Genomic DNA, 22,530 nt, shown 5'->3' on the forward strand with positions numbered 1-22,530 from the left:
ACCGACTTGGTTCATACTTTACCATCCAAATGGTCATAGACTTAGATTATAACAATGTGCTGAGCGCCGCTAGGAGATGCGGTACACTTATACAGTTTTTATGTTGACATTTGTCGACATAGACACTCAAAACCGGGAAAACCACTATCCCAGAACCCACCAGCCAGTTGTCATCTTTTATGCGATGCTTTTATTCATTGAATATTGTGACCAGGCTAGAGTACAAGAAGACTGAAAAATATCCAGTGGTGACCAATTTCAGCTCTCCCGTGCTCACATTTCAGTAAATTGATACTTACCTTCTCCCCGATGCAGTGGGCAGGAGGGATTGTACGCAGGTGCAGATCATCAAAGTGGAAAATCCAGAAGAAGGTCAATGAGGGTCTCGCTAAAGCCGACACTCCGTGATAAACTTTCCTGCACGGCTATTTCTTACCAAATGTTCTACATTTTTACACTTAACTTATCGTTTACATTTGTTCCTATGTGGGAGAGATCTTTTAAAACGATATGGGCCGTCCATTCGTCAGTGCAAAGATCCTCTGAGTTTTTTTCTGAGTAACTCAATGTTAAGTCTAAATGAGAACACGTAGCAAATGCCAGGAACACGCCTCGGCTCTGGGATGAGGGCCTACAGCTGGAACTTATTCTATTTAAAATGTTCATCCTGCTGACTGCTGTAGGAAACTCCCACGAGAATATTACAGGATATCGGTTACATGCGCAGCTGTACAAGTCCTTATACTGTAACCGATGAGGTTCTCTCTCCGAACTGTTTTAATCACATTCACTTAAGTTATTTCACTGAGCAGACAGATATCACATTGACTCGATTGTTTACCTCTAAGTTGATATCATCTTCGTTATTAAGAGATGACTGGCTTTGTTCCTCATTTGCAGTTCTCAAAGCTACGAAACGCGTTGGTTGGAAGCTGGTTTACAGCCAATCAGTTGCGGTTGCAAGAGCTCTACACCTTTCACACAGAAGCACTTAAGGCCCCCCATACCTGATTGTCCGGGCAGCTCCCCAGGAGGGGTCACACGTGATTAGGCACTTCATGTGCCAAGTTTTGCATGTTATATCACATGCATTTCCTGGGGAGCTGCAGGCGGAGGGAGCAGGGGGTCGGCGGACGTCGGCAAGGGGACCAGGGAGCCGGGCAGTAGGTGCTCAAAAAAAAAAGAAGCCCATTCAAATGAATGGTAAGCCACTGATTGGCTGAGACCTCTCTTAGATCACCGTCTCCTCTTTGTGTCCAGACCCATTATGTAGATATTCAAGGCAGTCCCTCCAGTTCTGGAAGCCAGAATCTGGACCACTCAGCTTCTCTGAAAACAGGACTCAATCTGTTCTCATCTGCACTACAGTAAACTGGTACCTATTTAGAGAGATTCAGAAAGTGAGAGATTTGATAAGAAATCTCCAGGTTTTTTTTTAAAGCCGCAATCATTTACACTGCAAAATCCAACTGGTATTGCAGTATAAATGATTACAAAAAACTGGAGATTTCTTACCAAATCTCTCACTTTCTGAATCTCTCATCCTATTACATTTCACCCAGATTGTCCTTGGGAGGCCATCATACATGAATTTTCATTCCATATTAAGACCATTTACCTGCTGCCGGAGATATCAACTCACAAAATGCAAATACTGTAGTAACCCGTAGCAACCAACAAAACATTTTTATTGTACTAGTTCAAAGTAATTTGCTTTATTGTGGTTTACGGCACATTATATTCAAAAAACAAACCCGTGTCTATATTTATTATTGTATTATATTCTACAGAATTAAAATGGGTTCTACCATACCTCACAGATTTCTAATTTACTGGGAGACCTTGCAACCTCATCCAGTCAATGTCTGCCAAGAGAACGCCTGGGCCTCTGTACTGGTGGGGGCATGGCCAAGATACCCGTCGGATGACGGGCAGTATAAGGGGGTGTGGCTATGTCATACAGAGGTCATGATTATATCATATCAGCATTTCTATCCCCCCTTGGTCTTTTGTCTTGTATGTTTTCTTCTACACAGTTTAGTGCATGTCAACCACATCTCCCCTTGGTGTGGGGTGACTGGGCTATGGTTGGGGTGCTTCCCGGCAGCCAAAGTTCAGTACAGGTGTGTTAACGTATTTACAAGCTATACAGAATTGGCTAAAAAAATACATATATCTGTAATCAGCCACCAAGTATAGGCTGGTACACCTGACCATATTTACTTTGAAAGCCACATTTGGGTCACTTTTATGTTCCTGTTCTGCTCAACGAGCAAGGGCACTACACAGCTTGCCTTACATATGTCAGATCCACAGGGATTTCAGAGATCACATTAACGCTGTACTCCCCGCGTCTATGTACTAAAGATATTGTGACGTTGAGTTTTTGCAGACCCCTTCCAGTTTCAGCTTCAGAGAGTGTGGGTGATATGTACTAAGATCAGAGTTGTATTTCACATGCGATGTTGCTATGGGCAACCAATCAGGGTCTACTTATTTATTAAGCACCTTCTAGAACAGGCACGTCCAAACTATGGACCTCCAGATGTTGTGAAACTACAAGTCCCATCATGCCTTGCCACAGTTTTGTTATTAGGGAATGCTAAAACTATGGCAAGCAGGGTTGCCACCTGCAGCATGTTTCATTCCTGGAGATTTCCCCGCCCATCAATGCGCTCCCGGAAAATTGGGCGTGGCCATGTAAATGGGCGTGGCTTAGCCAGAAACTGGGCGTGGCCCCCCGCTATACCTAAAATAAGCTTCTTGTCCATTACAAGAAGGAGGAGGGCGGCGGGCGGCCCTGCAGGAAGCCAAAGACACAAGATAATGACATCATCTCCCAAGCGTCAGGCAGACTGCAGGGCGGCGGGCGGTGCGGGCGGCGTGCGGTGCTGGAGACTTTTTCAGACACCCGGATGAATCCGGGAGACTGGAAAAGCCGCCTGGAGGGTTGCCACCAAAAACGGAAGAATCCCGGTATCCGGGAGAGGTGGCAACCCTAATGGCAAGGCATGCTGGGATGTGTAGTTTCACAACAGCTGGAGGGCCACAGTTTGGATATGCCTGTTCTAGAAGATAATAGATATAATCTGGTTGCCCATAGCAACATCTCATCTGAAATAGAACTCCCATTTCAGTAAATTTCCCCGTGTCTCTGAAATGATTGGGATTTAATACCATTCCTGTATATTGAGCATAAACAGAAGGTACATCTCTGTGTAGTTCCATTTTACCACTTTATTTCCACTTTAGCTCGCAATAGTCTTTACACTGTAGATTACATAATCACTGTTCTCTCTCTTTCTGACTGTTCTTTTTACAATATGATTATTTTTGCTTCGATTTGGAACATTACCAGTATAAAGACTTCTTGATGTTCTAGATTGCTTCTATAAGCAGCTGTTTTCCCGCAGATGTCAGGGGCAGTAAGCTATCAGTCAAACTTGATTCAAGTGAACTTTAGGAACTGATTTGTGGTTTTGAACCGAATGAAAGCCAGAAGTTTAAAGGCTTTTAAGGTAACTTAAAAAAAAAAGAAAAAAAGAAAATACATGTGAACGCTTTTTTTTTTTTTACATTCTATGGGTATTTTAAATCCCTCTTGTCTCCTTTTCTGTGTGTGAATTATCCAGTAACAAATTGCTTTCTGGAACTTGAAAGCGCTGTCAGGAAGTTACAAAGACCTGGCTTATGCCAAATGCAGCCGCATAATGTACAGTAGGTGCATTATAGCACAACCATAAAGAGGTCTCTGGTCATTGATAAACCGCTATTTGAGATATTGCAATCTTTCTCGGTCTGTCTCTGGAGGGAAGGCATAAATAAGTTTAAATTGTATATTAGTGACTTTAGCTCATACATTAGGAGTACTTTTTCCATCTCCCAGTGTATGCAGATTTATCCCATACTGTGTATATCAGCATTTTCTATATTTACTCTATCAGTATGTACCAAGAGCATCCTTCTGCTGATTGCAGCCTTTGCAGGGACAGCTGCATTGTCTGCAGCCAGCCCCCTCCATCACGTGAATGGACTGAAAATACATATTTTTTTGCACTGCATTGCAAAAAAGTTGGTGAAGTTTGCAAGATGGTGCATAGGAGGGAGAAAGTGTAGGGCCCTTATTCTGGTTTACTCGCAAAGGCAAATGGACAAAACCATGTGCACTGCAGGTGGGGCAGATGTAACATGTGCAGAGCGTTTTAGATTTGGGATCCTTATTTTGTTTCTGTGCAGGAAAAATACTGACTGCTTTATTTTTACACTGCAATATACACTGCTCAAAAAAATAAAGGGAACACTTAAACAACGCAATGTAACTCCAAGTCAATCCTGTCTCCAGTGTATATGACCTGACTCATTCCTGATGCCCCTCTTGTCTGCTGATTTGTCTCTGATTCCCACTCTGCTTGGTTCTGACCCAGCCTGGTGTGATGTTTCCATCTAGCGATGCTTCAGGCCTGTGTACCAGGCCTTACTACTTGATCACGTTTTCTTATTTATGCTTGCACATGTGCCATGTCTGTGGGAACCACTGCAGGTCTCTCACAGTGTAGCCCAAATCACTGATGCAAGCTGGGGGTCACTAAACTACACAACTCAGATTCTGCCAGTTCCAATCCGTATTGGTTTATGTACAGTAAATCCCCTACACTTATTTGAAATTTTAACCAGTACTAAGACTCCTCCATGTTTGAACCATCAGCCTGATCATGTAGTAATAGAGCTCAGTCATTTTGGTGTATTTGTGTCTCTTTCTAGATTTCTCATGGAGCCACTAAATACTGACTGCTTTATTTTTACGGGATGCAGTCATTTTCCCAGCGGTCAAAATCCTAGCACTTTGTCCCTCTGTGTGTGTACACGACACCATAGAGGGAGAATAAATTAGTGTGGCAAGTGCACAAGCCCGCAAGGGGGGGCAGTAGCACACGCAGGGGGGGTTTCTGAGTACCCAGAAACCCGCCAGGAGTCTAAGGGCCATCAGCTGAAAGCTGAGAGTCCCCTCTTTCCAAGGGTATACAAATTGTAAAAATCAGCCATTGGGAACCGGAGATATCTGACTTCAAAGCAGTGGTCCCCATCCAAGCCTGTTAATTGTTATTCCCAGTCAGATATTTCAGGTTCTGTCTGACTTAGAGTTTTTAAGAGGATATATTCCAAAAGCTGGGGCTCTCCCCATTTGATGGACACTAGTAGCTTGTCTCTACTCTGCCCAGAACCAGAGATATCAGCCTTCCAGCAGCTGGTTACTGCTCCAGCTCCACACACCTGGTATGTAGTATTATATACTCGTGGGCAGATTGCTCTGCCTCCTGAACTCTGATCCCCTAGTCCCCACTACCATTTGGTAGGAGGGATTCTCTAGTTTTTAATTCCATTAAAATCTAAGAAATCTATTCCCGGGAACTGGAGATATTTGCAGTCAAGCAAGTTGTCCTCCCACCAGAAAATTGTGAATAATAAGCCCACTCCACTATACATCCCTCCTATGTATCAGGGCCCCTTCATTCAGCCCAATGTCCCCTTCTCCCACCCCATCTCCCACCGTCTGTGCAGTAAAGGGGTAATTAGTGGAAATTACTGATCAAGGCCCTACATGCTGAGCGGTTGATATAATACCCCCTACCACCCGCAGGACATCAAAGCTTCCCCCACCCCTACCGCTGGAGGATCGGTAGGGGGCCCCAATACATTACTATGCCCAGGGGTCTACACTGCTGCTGACGCCCCTGTATGTATATGTATGTATGTATATATATATGTATAATATATATATATATTTTAATTATTATTATTATTTATATATATTTGGTCTATCTATAATACTTTAACTGACCCGTCATATACTGGGTCACCTAAGTGTCCATCTCCGTGCTTTGCTCAGCCCCTCTGGAAACCCCCTTCTGAAAATCCTGCGTTTGCCACTGGGGGGGGGGGGGGGTGATTCACGTCCCCCCTTGTGGGGATTTCGGCGGTCGGGATTCCGGCGTCGGGATTTTGACCGCCGGGATTCCAACCGCTGGGATTCCATACCAATTCCATTTTTACACTGCAATATACACTGCTCAAAAAAATAAAGGGAACACTTAAACAACACAATGTAACTCCGACAATCACACTTCTGTGAAATCAAACTGTCCACTTAGGAAGCAACACTGATTGACAATCAATTTCGCATGCTGTTGTGCAAATGGAATAGACAACAGGTGGAAATTATAGGCAATTAGCAAGACACCCCCAATAAAGGAGATGTTCCGCAGGTGGTGACCACAGACCACTTCTCAGCTCCTATGCTTTCTGGCTGATGTTTTGGTCACTTTTGAAAGCTGCCGGTGCTTTCACTCTAGTGGTAGCATGAGACGGAGTCTACAACCCACACAAGTGGCTCAGGTAGTGCAGCTCATCCAGGATGGCACATCAATGTGAGCTGTGGCAAGAAGGTTTGCTGTGTCTGTCAACATAGTGTCCAGAGCATGGAGGCGCTATCAGGAGACAGGCCAGTACATCAGGAGACATGGAGGAGGACGTAGGAGGGCAACAACCCAGCAGCAGGACTGCTACCTCCACCTTTGTGCAAGGAGGAACAGGAGGAGCACTGCCAGACTCCTGCAAAATGACCTCTAGCAGGCCACAAATGTGCATATCTACTCAAATGGTCAGAAACTCCATGAGGGTGGTATGAGGGCCCAACGTCCACAGGTGGGGGTTGTGCTTACAGCCCAACACCGTGCAGGACGTTTGGCATTTGCCAGAGAACACCAAGATTGGCAAATTCGCCACTGGCACCCTGTGCTCTTCACAGATGAAAGCAGGTTCACACTGAGTCTGGAGATGCCAAAGAAACCATTCTGCTGCCTGCAACATCCTCCAGCATGACCGGTTTGGCAGTGGGTCAGTAATGGTGTGGGGTGGCATTTCTTTGGGGGGCTGCACAGCCCTCCATGTGCTCGCCAGAGGTAGCCTGACTGCCATTAGGTACCGAGATGAGATCCTCAGACCCCTTGTGAGACCATTTGCTGGTGCGGTTGGTACTGGGTTCATCCTAATGCAAGACAATGCTAGACCTAGGCTGGAGTGTGTCAGCAGTTCCTGCAAGACGAATGCATTGATGCTATGGACTGGCCCGCCCGTTCCCCAGACCTGAATCCAATTGAGCACATCTGGGACATCATGTCTCGCTCCATCGTTGCACCACAGACTGTCCAGGAGTTGGCGGATGCTTTAGTCCAGGTCTGGGAGGAGATCCCTCAGGAGACCATCCGCCACCTCATCGGGAGCATGCCCAGGCATTGTAGAGAGGCCATACAGGCACATGGAGACCACACACACTACTGAGCCTCATTTTGACTTGTTTTAAGGACATTACATCAAGGTTGGATCAGCCTGTAGTGTGTTTTTCCACTTTAATTTTGAGTGTGACTCCAAATTCAGCCCTCCATGGGTTAATAAATTTGATTTCTATTGATAATTTTTGTGTGATTTTGTTGTCAGCACATTCAACTATGTAAAGAAAAAAGTATTTAATAAGAATATTTCATTCATTCAGATCTGGGCTGTGTTATGTTAGTGTTCCTTTTATTTTTTTGAGCAGTGTAGATCTCACTTTGAAGTAAAAGCCCATACAAATCTATTTCTCTCTGAACAAGTTACATCTGCCCCACCTGCAGTGCACATGGTTTTGAGTAGTTAAAACTCATTGATAAATGGTCCCCACAGTTTGGGAACCACTGCAGTAAGTGAAATTAAGATACATAGGGCCTTATTCTGGTTGGTGCGGCCGGGCCGTACGCGTACGTTCCGGGGTTTTTCATGATCTGCGCATGCGTACATTCGCAGGCGCGAACACTCCACAACGCTTACGGACGGGTCTCTCCGTGCGAAAAAACCTGTACGCGAGAGTACGGGCATTGGGGGCGGCATTGGGGCGTGTTGAGGGGAGCGGCCGAAATAATGAGGGAAAATGGGCGTAAACATGGGCGTACACGGGGGTGTGCACCAAAAATGAACGGTGCTACTACCGCACGATCGACTAAAGCACCGTTCATTTCGGACACAAAACAGGCGGCCGCCAACCGCCACCTCAGACCACCCCTACAGATACCGCATGCCAGCGTGCGCCTGGGTTTGCTAATTTACGCTGATTACTACTCAAACACATACACCTGAATGTAATAACCAATGCAAAAGTCTATTAAGTCCAAACCATGATTTCACTACCTTCAAGCCACACACAGCACTCAAACACATTGGAAGCTTATCTTTCTATACTTCGCGACATTTAAAGGTTTGTTTAATTTAAGGTAAGAATCTTTTTAAGACCTGCTTATATATGCTAAGGTAGGTATTTGTTAAACAGTTATACACATTCACTACGTGCTTTCATAGACTTTACACAGTAGCACACTCAATCTACACAAGTCGACATGTGTCAACGTGTTCACTCTAATACAAACATAGGTTTTGTATTTATGATACAATAACATAAACCACATCTAACACCTACAAAGGATGTTTCAGCAATGTTTTAAGCCCATGCCCACTATTTTGCACATTAATTAATTCCATCAATTAATTAATTTTCATAATTATAGTTGAAAGGCAAGATTTGCAGGTCCATATATGTGAAGGGTATGCCAGCGTACACGGACGTACGCTCACTCTCACGAGCGGTGACATAAGCTGAGTTTTCTATTGAAAACAATAGGGACCCGTCCGTGCAAGCTGGCGTACGCTCAGATAGCCGCAAGAAGTCGGTGGGAAGACGGACGAGAGACGTCCGTAAACGGTGGCGTACGCTCAATTGTACGCCAGTTGTCGGAGTGTAAGGGCTGGTCCGTCCGTGTACGTTGGCGTACGCTCAATTGTACGCCACTCCCCTTCGACGTTGTTTCTGCCCGTACGTATGCGGCTGAGTTGTGGGTGGACTTAACCCCAACGGCCGCGTACGGAGAGCGTACGCTAATAGTGACCGTACGCACGTTTGGCCGCTCCGATAAGAATAACCTCCAGAGTGTAAAGGTGCATACACACGGTCAGATTTTGGCTATGCACGATTCTGCGATTTCCCTTGAACTCCATCAGCCTAGAAACCACAGATATATTGACTATACACACTGTGCAAATTTGTAACATTTTGATTATAATAGAACACTAGATTTACACACAATATACAGTGGCCAAAACTGATCTGCCTGCACTGTCTTATATTTTCTTGTTAATAGTATAAAAACAAAGAAGCAGCGCTGAAAAAAAAATCTGTGTCTTAACGAGTGAATCAATTAAAAGGGGTACTCTTTACCTAGAAGGGCGCCCACGATTTTGATCGTGGGCATCGTGAGGTAAAAAATCGCGTCGGTCGCGTCGTATGCGGGCTAAAGATGCCCGGACGCGACGCGACCGACGCGATGTCCACGATTTCCCCATTGAAAACCATGTTAAACATGGACATCGCGTCGGTCGCGTCGCGGCCGCCCATAAATGTGCACACGATGGCCGCGACGCGATGCCCACGGTTTGCCATAGGAATCAATGTTAAAAGGCCCGATGGACACGATTTTCATGTTAAATGGCTGAATGGACCCGATTTTACCATAGGAAACAATGTTAAATGGGCCTTAGAGCCCAAATAGTTACCCTGAACTCTGAAATGGCCCCCCCAATTGTTTACGCCACCCCACGATCAACGTCAACCCGAAGCGTGGCGAGCGCAGCGAGCCCGCGAGGGGCGGCGGTACGCGTCCTCCGACCTTTTCATACCCCCACTATCCACGTCGGCGTGGAGTTGAGAATAGAATAGTGTGGCGAGCGCAGCGAGCCACCGAGCCCGAAGCGTGGCGAGCGCAGCGGATACCTGTGAAGCCCGCGAGGGGACGCGTATAGCTGTGAAGGTATCCGCGTCCCCTCGCGGGGCTCGCTGCGCTCGCCACGCTTCGGGCTCGGTGGCTCGCTGTGCTCGCCACACTATTCTATTCTCAACTCCACGCCGACGTGGATAGTGGGGGTATGAAATGGTCGGAGGACGCGTACCGCCGCCCCTCGCGGGCTCGCTGCGCTCGCCACGCTTCGGGTTGACGTTGATCGTGGGGTGGCGGTAACAATTGGGGGCGCCATTTCCCAGTCAAGGTTGCCTATTTGGCCTCTGTGGCCCATTTAACATTGTTTCCTATGGCCACATCGGGTCCATTGAGGCATTTAACAGTAAAATCGCGTCGGTCGGGCCATTTAACATTGATTGCTATGGGAAATCGGGTGCATCGCGTCGCGGGTACATTTATGGCCGGCCGCGACGCGACCGACGCGATTTCCATGTTTAACATGGGTTTCAATGGGAAATCGCGGCGGTCGCGTCGCGGCCAGACATAAATGTACCCGCGATGCCCGCGATGGGCGCCCTTCTAGGTAAAGAGTACCTTAAAAGGTATATTTAATAACATATAAAAAAAAACACAGCAAATTTCAAGGAATTAAATGTGCATTAGTGAAAACAACCCAATGGGTAAATACGTTACCTCAACCAAAGCAGTAGTCCCAAATGATGGAGTCCAAAAGCAATTTTGTATCCTGGGTGCCGCTGGAGGTGTTGATCCTGATGTTAATGGTAAATGAACCAGAGCCAGGAACCTCAACTATGATGCGACTGTTTCTCCAGGTTATATGTAGCAGGGTCTTCCAATTGAGATGGGACATGATGGTCAGAGGATTGAGCTGGTGAAAAAAGTCCAAGTCCAATAGCACAGCTCAGGATTGCAGAGGTGCTATAATATTTAAGTTCTACACACATAACCCTCTGAGGCACTTATGTATTATATAGCTTTTCTTCTGGACTTGTAACTTGGTGGGACTGCTATGCTATTACTGGTGCCTGTCCTTGTGTTTCCCTCCTATGTCCCTATAGATTGTAAGCTTGCAGCAGGGCCCTCCTACCTCCAAGTCTGTCTTTTGTTACCCAGTTTGTTTTATCACTGTCTACAATTGTAAAGCGCAACGGAATCTGCTGCGCTATATAAGAAACTGTAAATAAATAATAACTGAAGTACCAGCCAATCAGCTTCCAACTCCCATTTAAAGGCTGTGTTTAAAAATAAATCACAGCAGTTGTTTGGTTGGTATCTCTGCAAGTTTTGATGCATCTCCCATTAATAACAAATGTGCACAGATAACAAATGCATTCCCTTTGTTTTTTAGTTTGTGTTTATTTTGCACGTAAACATGTGAGTTGTCAAACATAGGTGCCCATACACTCGTACAATTTGGCCCGATTTCCCCCGATCTCGACGGATCGGCCTGAGAAATCGGCCCAAATCGGATGTGTTTGATGTCCCTCTCGGGTCCGATGCGTGGTCCTGTGTGCATCAGACCTAAGCCGGAGGTCGGACCTGCTGTCTATCTGACCTCCGCCTTGGACCTGCTCCCAGCGGCAGGGTGCTGGGTCGCATGTGATACATCATATGTGAAAGTAACGCATGTGATGTATCGGGGTCAGATGGCCATACACTGCTGCTACACAGGTGTATGGGCACCTTTATAGATATGTGTTTTAACAGATACTAATTTCTCTACGTCTCTGAGACCTTTACCCTATGTAATATTGTGTAAGTTCCATTCGTGCGCAGTGTGAATGTATTCCAGCCTCACTCCTTGTAGCTAATGCACTGTAATCCCGGGAGGCGGCCTGTTATTGGTCAGCCTCTGTATTTGGATTTCGTAATGCTTTCTGTCAGGTCTTTGGCAGACATTGACTTATGGGAACTTTATATATTCTGGAGGACAATGAGTTTTCCAGCTCCTTATTTTTCCATTGTAACACCATCCATTTCACAAGCCATAACTCCTACAAATTGAAGAGGAATTTTCTTGGATTTAAACCAGATATATAGATCCTTCTAACATCTTTGTAGGGGAATATAATACTATGTTCATATGTTTTTGTCACTTTATATATATTTTATAGTGCTGTAAATAGTTAGAGAAAACTAAACCAATGCTGCATTTGTCATTTCTGTAATACGTTTTTAGATAACCCCCTCCTGAATAAAGAGCTCCTCCCCCAATAGCGAATAAGGGGGTTATCTTATTATTTTATTTATTATTTATTTCCAGTTTCTTATATAGCGCACACATATTCCGCAACGCTGTACAGAGAATATTTGAACATTCACATTAGTCCCTGCCCCCGTGGAGCTTACAATCTATATTCCCTACAACATGTACACGCGCACACATTCATTCATGGGATAATGGTATATATTCATTTGATGCCGGATCCATCCCGACATTCTTTTGGCGGAATGGGTCCGGCATCCATTATTCAATCCGGGTGATTGACGCTCACCCGGCCAGCTCGCTGTGAGCGCGGCAGCGGGAGACGGCGTGAGGCAACGGGGACCCGAGACGGAGCCTGGATGGGGCCACGTAAGCTGGTGGCGGGTAGGTACATGAGTCAGCGGGAGGGTGCTGGAGGGTAAGGGAGGCGGCGGACAGGAGGACAGCGCTGTGTAAGCTGCTTCTGCTCATCCGGTGCCATCCTCCCTGCCTCAATCTGGCATCTTGTTATGTCGGATTGAGAATGACGGAAACACAGCCAAAACCTTTCAGTTTTGGCTGGGTTTCCGTCAAAAGCAGGTGGATTAGCGGCTATTCCATCAATTCACCTGCTTTTCAGCATGTCGAAACATTTCGACATGCTGAAAAAAAACCCAGCTCGCATTGAATAGATCAGAACCCCTTCCGATCTTTTCATGTCGAAAACTGCCATCTTTTAGTCAAGGTTGCAGTTTCGATACTCATTGAATATACCCCAATACCTCAGTTTAATTTAACCATCAGTTCTTAATTATAGGTATTATTAAGACATGGAATGTTAGGGTGCCTTGAGGACTGAGTTTGGGATCCATTGCTGTAGATCATTTAATTCTAGGATGGCCAGAGTATAAGGATCACTACCCTTGCTCCAGTGTTCCCAGTTTCCAGTGTCCATCTTGTCTGTTTCCTAAATCCTGTCTCCAGTGTATATGACCTGACTCATTCTGCTGATTTGTCTCTAATTCCTACTCTGCTTGGTTCTGACCCAGCCTGGTGTGATGTTTCCATCTAGCGATGCTCCAGGCCTGTATACCAGGCCTTACTGCTTGATCACGTTTTCTTATTTATGCTAGCACGCCATGTCTGTGGGAACCACTGCAGGTCTCTCACAATGTAGCCCAAATCACTGGTGCAAGCTGGGGGTCACTAAACTACACAACTCAGATTCTGCCAGTTCCAATCTGTATTGGTTTATGTACAGTAAATCCACTACACTTATTTGAAATTGTAACCAGTACTAAGACTCCTCCATGTTTGAACCATCAGCCTGACCATGGAGTAACAGAGCTCACAGTCACTTTGGTGTATTTGTGTAGATTTCTCATGAAGCCTCTAAATCTGATAGTAGCCTTTACTCGTTCCTTGCTTCATACATCTCGGACCTCATCACTAGATCACCTGTGAGATTGTCTCTCCTACCGCTTCATTATCTACAGTACTCTTACTTTAGTCTCCAGGTCTGCTCCCGCACTGCTCCATAACTATGGACGTCAGTGCTGCGGAATCTGTGGCATCACGGTTATGGTATTTTAGATCTACAATGATCCACAGGGTCAAAAGGTCGTCAGGGTCCAAAAGTTGACATGGTCAAAAGGTTGACATGAGTTTTTCATGGTTTTAGGTGTCTGTGTCGACATAGGTTGACATGGACACCGTCTAAGTGTACACGTCCCCTGCTTTGGACTCTCGCTGCGCTCCGCACGCTATTGTATTCTCCCTCCACGCCGTAGTGGATGGTAGGGTATGAAATACCGCCTGTTGGCACATGTCGGCTCAAAAGTTTGAAAAAAACAAAAACGTTCTCATGTTGACCTTTTGACCCTGTCGACATTTTGACTGTCGACCTTTGGACCCTCTCGACTTTTTGACTGTCGACCTTTTGACACTGTCTACATTTTCACTGTTGACCAAGCAGGAAATGCATTTTCATGTTAGGAACAAAATCTGGTTTATTAATGATTAGACTTGAGCTGAAGATGAGATTAGCTGCTATGGTGAAATGTCTAACCATTCCTCCTGTGTGTAGATAACAGCTGTCCCACATATCTCAGCGTATGGGGCCAAATCAGTAAATTGCATTGCGGGTGTATATTTATCCAAAAGGATCAGCTTAAAGGGTTCTTTGAAGTATACATAATGCAATCTGCACTTATATAATGTACATTCTAGCACCCTGCATCTTTCAAAACCCATGAAGTTCTTCTTCCCTGCCTGGGGTGTTGCGCTGTGCTTTGGTGTGCTCTAGCACAAGTCTGGTCTGCATATCAGTGATATAATACAGACCACGTTGTGCTAGACGCACCATGGCAGAGAGCGACACCGGTTATACCCACCAAAGGTCGACATGCATTAGGTCGACACAAGCATTCGGTCGACGGTGTCTAGGTTGACATTCAAAAGGTTGACATGGTTTTTAAAAAAAAACTTTTATGGCCAGAATGTCGACATAGTCGACATGGACACCGTGCCAGTGCACTTGGTCCCCTCACATGGCCCACTGCGCTTGGCACACTATTCTATTCTCCCTTTACACCCTAGTGGATAATAGGGTATGAAATACCGCCTGTCGTCACAAAAAAAAAAAAGTGAAAAAACCTATGTTGACCTTTTGACTGTCGACCTAGACACTGTCAACCTAATGCTTGTGTCAACCTTCCATCCATGTCAACCTTCAGCATGTTGATCTATATCAGGTGTCGACCTAAGCCATGTCAAACTTCAGTGTTCAAACCAATGCAAGTTGACCTTTTTGTCCGTCCGACCGTATAAGTCTGTCACTGTACAAACGCACGCGCGCGCACACACACACACACACACACACACACACACACACACACACACACACACACACACACACACAGTAGTAGTGATGTTGTAGCTAGTTTATGATGGCATTAGTCCTGTGCATTTCTATCAGTGTAAACAGTAGCTTTCTTATAGCGTTCTCAGATACATTTGGTAAAACGTTGCCTTTTATTGTAGAAGAGGAAGTTATTCTTGCTCAGAGGTTTAGAACTTGCTTTTGCCCAATGTCTGTCTGAGAGGGTAGAAAAATAAAGTTTACGCCTGTGGCGCATCACGTAGGTCTGGGTAGAAATACAACTGGCATAACATCTGTTCCTCTGAAGTGAAACCCGATGAGGTGGGTGGTCTGGGGTATCCAGTATCCCTTACATTACTAGGCAAACAAGCGAGCACCGTCAAAACACCGTAAAGATTTTTTTTCCCCAGCGTTTACCAAAGTTGGGCATAAATGGACCGTGCGCTCCTAACAGCTTCCATACGATGCTGATCTGTAAGCAGCCCATTTATGTTGCTGAGAAATATCCATGTATCCTGAAAATAATGCTTTGGATCATTTCCAGCTCAATCTGCCTAAAAATACACCTAGGTAAATAAACTGTGGGATCCGAGCGAGGAACATGTGCACAGGACAGCCCTATGGAAGCGTACTCCAGACTCGGCTGGCAGCTGCACGTCAAATGTTTCTTCAAGTGGTGCATACACCGAGGCAGGCCGCTGGTAATGAGTGTATGACTGACAGCGCTGCAAAGGCTGGATTTTCAGGGGGGGGGATGGGGGGGAGGGGGGGGGGGGAGTTATCTATCTATCTATCTATCTATCTATCTATCTATCTATCTATCTATCTATCTATGTCATTAGGAACCACCCTTCATGGCATACTGTCAATATTCAAGTGTGTATAATAGGGATAATTATTATACCTTTGAAACACAGTATTGCACCGTGTGGGCAGGGAGGCTTCAATTGTGGTCAGGGGTGGGGTTTCCATGTACTTGGAAATCCTTTGGCTCTAGAACGTGTTATATCGCTAGAATGCATTGTATGACTGTGCCCCTATGTGACATGTAAATTTTTTTTATTCATTATGTGTTATCATCATTTTGTGACAGATGCAAGTTTTGGATAAGTTTCCAATTGAAGCTGGACAGAAGGACCCTAAGCAGAGAATTATCCCATTTCTCCCAGGTAAGAAACATCAGCTGTCATAAGAGATGATACAAGTAACATGACAAGTGCAGCATCTCCACAGGGGTGATGTGGTACCTGGTGATGTAAGCACACAGGAGTAGTAGCATATATTGCCGTCTGTAGTAAATGGTGACTGCAGCCTGGTGTTATTATTGGTGGCATCTGGGTGAGGAGGCAGAATTTTATTTTGTATCATGTAAATCCAGAGCCGGCCCTAGCCTAAATGATGCCCTAGGCAAAATTTTGGCTGGTGCCCCCTAGCACCGCCACTAGTTCCGCCTCTGACCCTGCTCCCCTTTCCCAGCACCATCAACCCTCATCATAGCAGTCATCATTTTGGTGCTCATGCGTGGGCGAGCAAAGCGAGCCCCGGAAGGGGACTCAGACGCACGGCGCCATACTGGCACAGTGAAACTACACATGTACCGATGTTTCCTCATACATCTTGCTTCATTAGGCCATTCAGCTCCTGGCCAGTTCTGCTAATGTTGCGTGCTTTTTTCGCTAAAAATTCATCTAATTTGCATTGTTATGACCAGGACACACAAGGAGCTTCCGATGATTAAAATGATATGTGGCATGAATATATTCTGTGTGTGACTGTGGCTATACCTGAATACGGAATGCTATGTTACAATGATTTCCATGAAAACACTATTTCATATGCAGATACAGCCACACTCATACACAGAATATAGGCATGCTGCATATCATTTTAATCAGCAGAAGCTGCTGGTGCCCCTAGGCATTCCAAATGCCCTAGGCAATTGCCTAGTTTGCCTATGCCTAAGGCTGGCTCTGTGTAAATCCCAAATCATCCAACTATCACACATCGTTACTATGAGGTAAATGTTATACTCCAAATCAAGATTACGGTATCCAAGTTGCCATTTATAGGAATACATCCTTCCTCCATGTCCTTCCACTGACATCATCCCCACAACTATTACTGTTCTGGTTTTTTTATTGACCAATACTTTACTGGGTTTTTTAGGTTGCGTCTATGTGCCAAATGTAATAGGGTGTTAGAATCAGAAGGTGAGAGATTTTGGGAGAGTTTTCTGATTTTTTTTTTTTTTGTATAAAGCAGCAATCGATTACATGGCAACATCAAGCTGGTTTTGCAGTATAAATGATTGCTGCTTTAAAGAAATGGTAAAACTCTCCAAAAATCTCCCACTTTCTGATTCTCACACATTTGGCCCTGTGAATGGCGTTTTGTGGTAAAATATGTGAAAAATTGTAGTTATTGTGGACAACAGCAGTCCCGGCAGCCCAGCAGTACCCATAGATTTCTATGACAGCATATGGAAAACATTACTTTCTGCTGCTTGGGCCACGTAGGTACTGTCATTTCAAGAATAAATTGCACTAGCCATTGTAGCCTAATGGTTATGATTCCCTAAAGTAGCCCAGAGAGAGATACAATAGTGGCACATACTGTATACATGCCATACATCACCAGGGTCATAAACCTGGAAGGTCACTGGGACAGCTATATAACGTGGAGATGTCCCGGCAAGAACAATATGATGCATGCCAGCGGATGTTCAAAGCAGCCAATTAGACGAAGATGTCTATTAATGTTTATATTTCAAATGCCGTGCGGTCATTAAATACTTTTCGCCTTACAACTCCATATATACAGGGCTGTCGTAACAGGATAGGCCCTGCTGAAACAATACGACGAGGTTCTACACGCCCGGTCAGCGGAACCAATAAAAAAAAATCATAACTTGCCTTTCCTGCGGTCCATCGCCTTCTCTTCAAATGCTTTCAAACAGTGTATGACTGTCAGCACTCTGGATAGCTCCACCAATCAGCATGCTGACAGTCACTCACTGTCTGGCTGCAGGATGGGAGGCAGGTAGAGAATTCTGCCTTGCTGTTTGTGTTACCACCGCCTGCGCATGCTCCAAGGCCCCTAGCATTGTGAGGCCCTAGGCAGCTAGCTACCCATTGTGCCTATATGTAAATATGGCCCAGCATATATATTTACCAACAAAGGGCCTAATTTTGAGAAGCCACAATGCGGATCTCTGCATAGATACGGGCAATTCTGAATACGGGCAAAGACATCGCCTTACTGTTATGCCTGTGAAAGTAGCTGTCACCATCAGTGGTGAGGCTATTCCAAACTGACTTACTGGCAGTTAGTGTAGCTCCCCTATTTGAATTTCGGTGATAGATCCTGCATAGATATACAGAGAATAGGGATTTGTCAGGAGATCACAGACTTGAATGTTTCACAGACCCCCCCCCCCCCCCCAATAAAAAAAAAAAAGAGTTAGGAGTGTTCCATTATTTTTGTTTTATTGTAGTTTGCATTCCTACCAAAATAAACACACTGCGGCCTTGTCAGTGGGAATCCCCAAAACACTGATGTCATCTGGCAACGGACAGGTTTCAGAAGTCCACTCCCAGTGATTTATGTATTGGATTCTGGCGTACAGTTAGACTATGATAGAGAATTTTCTTTCTTTTACCTCTTGACACCACTCCAAGGAAATCTGCTGGGTCAACAACCTTTCATTTAGTTTTGCTCTAACTATTAAAGCACATGTCTTTAACAAAGGAACATATTTACTGGCACAGAGGCGACTCCATATTTATATTTATTTATAAACAGTTTCTCATATTGCGCACACATAGGACCTTATTCTGGTCCATGCGCAGCCGTGCGAATTTGCAGGGGTGCGCAATGTTTTTGAACTGTGCATGCTCTGTGTGCGAGCGATTGTTCGCCAGGCGCTTGCGCACAAGACTGTGGGCGTGGGTAGGCGGGACAGGGGATGAAGTCATAGGAACGCCCTGCTGGTTGTTCCCATGGTAATCACCCAGTGACGTGGGTGCCGGGGACGGTGATGTCAGCTGCCCGCCACGAGAGTGCCTTAGTTTTGCGTATACTTACCACATCATTTGATGGTCGGCGACCATCGGATGTGGGTTTGGCCCGTAGGCTTGCTTAGGCAAAACATCCATTCGCAGCTGCGCAGCTGAATTCGGGCTGCGAATGGGGGAGCGGCGGCAGGCTGAAAATGACACACATGGTTTCAAGTGCATGTAACAAATGCACTTGAAACCCTTAGAGAGCCCCTTCCCCTGCTACATGCAGACCGGCATAGCAATGGAATGAATAAACAACTGGAAATGACATATATGCAAGTGCTGCAAGCTATCCGCTTTGTCCTTTTCTCATGGCGAATACGAGAGACTTGCCAAGCCAAGTAATGACATAATGTGAGACAGGGACTGCAGCCTGCTGTCGTCAGTAGTGACATCTGCTGAAATGGATGTGAGAGAATAAGACGTGAAAACTCTGGCAACTCGCTCTATTGAACTGGGCAATACTAGTCGGGACCATTGGAAATGCAAACACAAAATCCCTATGCAAATGTTATTTGTGCACAATTCAATGTTTTAAGAGCAATCTCTCTTCATCAGAAATGTTATTAACTTAAACATAATAAATATACAAACATTGTGCAATCTATTCCTATACATCACAATAGCACATACAAACAACTACAAAATAAAATAAAAGTTAACAAGTAGACCTTTAAATACAAAACTCTCTATTAAAATCATTAATATAATAAACAGCAGTCATATGACCAATATCTACTATACCTTCCAATGCACTAACAAATACTGGAAAACACCCAAACTTCAAACAGGAATGCTGATCACTTAAAGGCAGCACACAAACATCAACCAGGGATGCTGATCACCTAAAGGCAGCACCCAAACATCAACCGGGGATGCTGATCACCTAAAGGCAGCACACAAACATCAACCAGGGATGCTGATCACTTAAAGGCAGCACACAAACATCAACCAGGGATGCTGATCACCTAAAGGCAGCACACAAACATCAACCAGGGATGCTGATCACCTAAAGGCAGCACCCAAACATCAACCGGGGATGCTGATCACTTAAAGGCAGCACACAAACATCAACCAGGGATGCTGATCACCTAAAGGCAGCACCCAAACATCAACCGGGGATGCTGATCACCTAAAGACAGCACCAAAACATCAACCCGGGATGCTGATCACCTAAAGGCAGCACCCAAACATAAACCGAGGATGCTGATCACCTAAAGGCAGCGCCAAAACATCAACCAGGAATGCTGATCACCTAAAAGCAGCACCCAAACATCAACAAGGGATGCTGATCACCTAAAGTCAGCATCCAAACATCAACCAGGGATGCTGATCACCTAAAGGCAGCAAGCAAACATCAACCAGGGATGCTGATCAGATAAAGGCAGCACTCAACCATCAACCAGGGTTGCTGATCAGCTAAAGGCAGTATTCAAACATGAACCAGGGATGCTGATCACCTAAAGGCAGCAACCAAACATCAACCAGGGTTGATGATCACCTAAATGCAGCACCCAAACATCAATCAGGGATGCTGATCACCCAAAGTTTCTACCGTGAGTCAGGAGCTCATTCAGTTTCTTGTTGCACTACCTGTCAGGACTAATTTCCTCTTCCAGCACCATCCAGCACAATTGTGATGGTCTCTAAGTAATTTGAGGTTCTAGACTATAACCGTATCCCTTTTCTCGTTCACTTTTGATGTTCTATTAGTTTAGCATGATTCCTTTGCTTTAATCTTTCTCTTTGTGGCACATATGATTGATCTTTGTTCATTAACACAAAACCTTTCTGATGACCTTTGCTACCTTTCCAAAACGGAATGTAATTTTATGGAGTTACATGGAGAAAATCTTTTTTATTTTATAATTTTACATTCGTACTCTAGCACTACAGCAGAACATTATTGCAATAATGGCATAGAAAAGTCCAATTTGTAAGTCTTAAGAAGCACTGATCGGATACAACCACGCTGTGCTTACATAGAGCAGATATTCTATGTTATTTCACCACTCAATCAGCTAACCTCACTCCCACAGTATTGCAGGATAAATGTTAGTACAGAAAACAGATTTCTTCTAGACCTAGAAGGTGACCACAAACCTCCAGCCATGAATGCAGGTATCCTCCTGGGTGTTCCTGTAGAGTGTGGACAAGGTATTTCGTAATACACTGCCATGTCTTAGTTTTTCCCCTAAGTCCCACAAATCAAGATGTCACACACGTCTATGTTTGTGTAAATGTTTTTGCAAAAACAATTAAAAAAACATTTTCTTCTCTAAATGGTTGAACCAAACATTGGTTTAGGCCAGTGGTGTCCAAACTTTTTGCGACGAGGGCCAGATTTGGTGAAGTGTTAATGTGGGGGGGGGGCAGACCATTCAGCCTGACATTCTTTGAATCATTAATCACATCAGAATGGTCCCCCACTCTGCCCCCATTCACTCTACATCCCCCAGCCTACCCCCTTCACTGTATTTCTCCCAGCCTGCCCCCATTCACTGTATGCCCCCCCCCCCAGCCTGCCCCTCTTTCACTGTATGACTCCCATTCACTGTATGACCCCCATTCACTATGTACCCCACTTTGCCCCCATTCACTGTATGTCCCCCAGCCTGCCCCTGCTCCCCCTTCTCTGAATGGCCATCACTGCCTCCATTCACTGAATGTCCCCCACTCTGCCCACTCCCTTCTCTGTATGTTTCCCAGCCCCTTGTGTGAGCCAGAGGAAGGAGAGGCAAAGCAGGCACTGCAAGGACAGGAGATGCTTGGGCTCCCGCTGCCGCCCTCCTCCGCTCTGCATGTTACGGGAGCTTCCCCCTTGCTGCCCCCCTCCCCAAACACTGCTGTCACTGTGATTGTGGAGTAGGGTAATATACGATTGCAGAAGCAGGGGTAGGACGCCAAACACATCTCACTGTGGCAGCCGGCACCTCCTCACTGCAGGAGACAGCATGGTAAAGGTGCACTCGCAGGGGCCCTACCTTTAGTGTCCTGTGCTGTGCTTCCCACATCTGATGCTCTGCCCGTTTCCAGCTGGAGGCTGCGGGCCACTTGAAATGACAGCACGGGCCGCAATTGGCCCCCGGGCCTGACTTTGGACATGCCTGGTTTAGGGAAACATGCAGCAGTGCTTTTTCACCATTCTGATGGGTCGCTATAAGCTTGATGCTTCCATCACCAAGACCATGATACTTAATGCAGTCAGGATATAGGGGGTTATTCTTATTCATTGGGCCCTCAGTGCATTTGCTCGCACCCTGAAGGGGGGGGGGGGGGGGGGCGGGGGGGCGCCGGGCAGCCCCATTACCAAATGGCAACGGCCAGCGTTTCATTTCATTTAATGAGGCGGTGGTGCAGCTGCATTTGTATGCCACGGGTAACCTCCCACATCCGGTGATGTCAGCTGCCCGGCCATATCCGTCCCAGCGTACACGCATACGGAAGGGACTTGAAAGTCACTTTTATATGCGTGTACCTTCCACATCTTTCGATGGTCTGTGACCATCGAAAGATGTCGGAGGTTACCCGCAGCATAAGAATTGATGTTTATGCTAAACATTCATT

General features: G+C 45.5%; 1 protein-coding gene across 7 annotated transcripts in view; it reads left to right on the top strand.

Moving 5' to 3' along the window:
• Positions 1-22,530, top strand: part of SH3PXD2A (SH3 and PX domains 2A) — a 296,381-nt gene that overhangs the window by 94,461 nt on the left and 179,390 nt on the right. For all 7 annotated transcript variants that reach the window (XM_083149276.1, XM_083149277.1, XM_083149279.1 and 4 more), the window contains exon 3: positions 15,999-16,074. In XM_083149276.1, the coding sequence (XP_083005402.1) occupies positions 15,999-16,074 (76 nt within the window). The remainder of the gene's footprint in view (positions 1-15,998; positions 16,075-22,530) is intronic.

Source organism: Crinia signifera, chromosome 6, assembly GCF_055691185.1.
Source record: "Crinia signifera chromosome 6, ASM5569118v1, whole genome shotgun sequence".
Taxonomy (NCBI): Eukaryota; Metazoa; Chordata; class Amphibia; order Anura; family Myobatrachidae; genus Crinia; species Crinia signifera.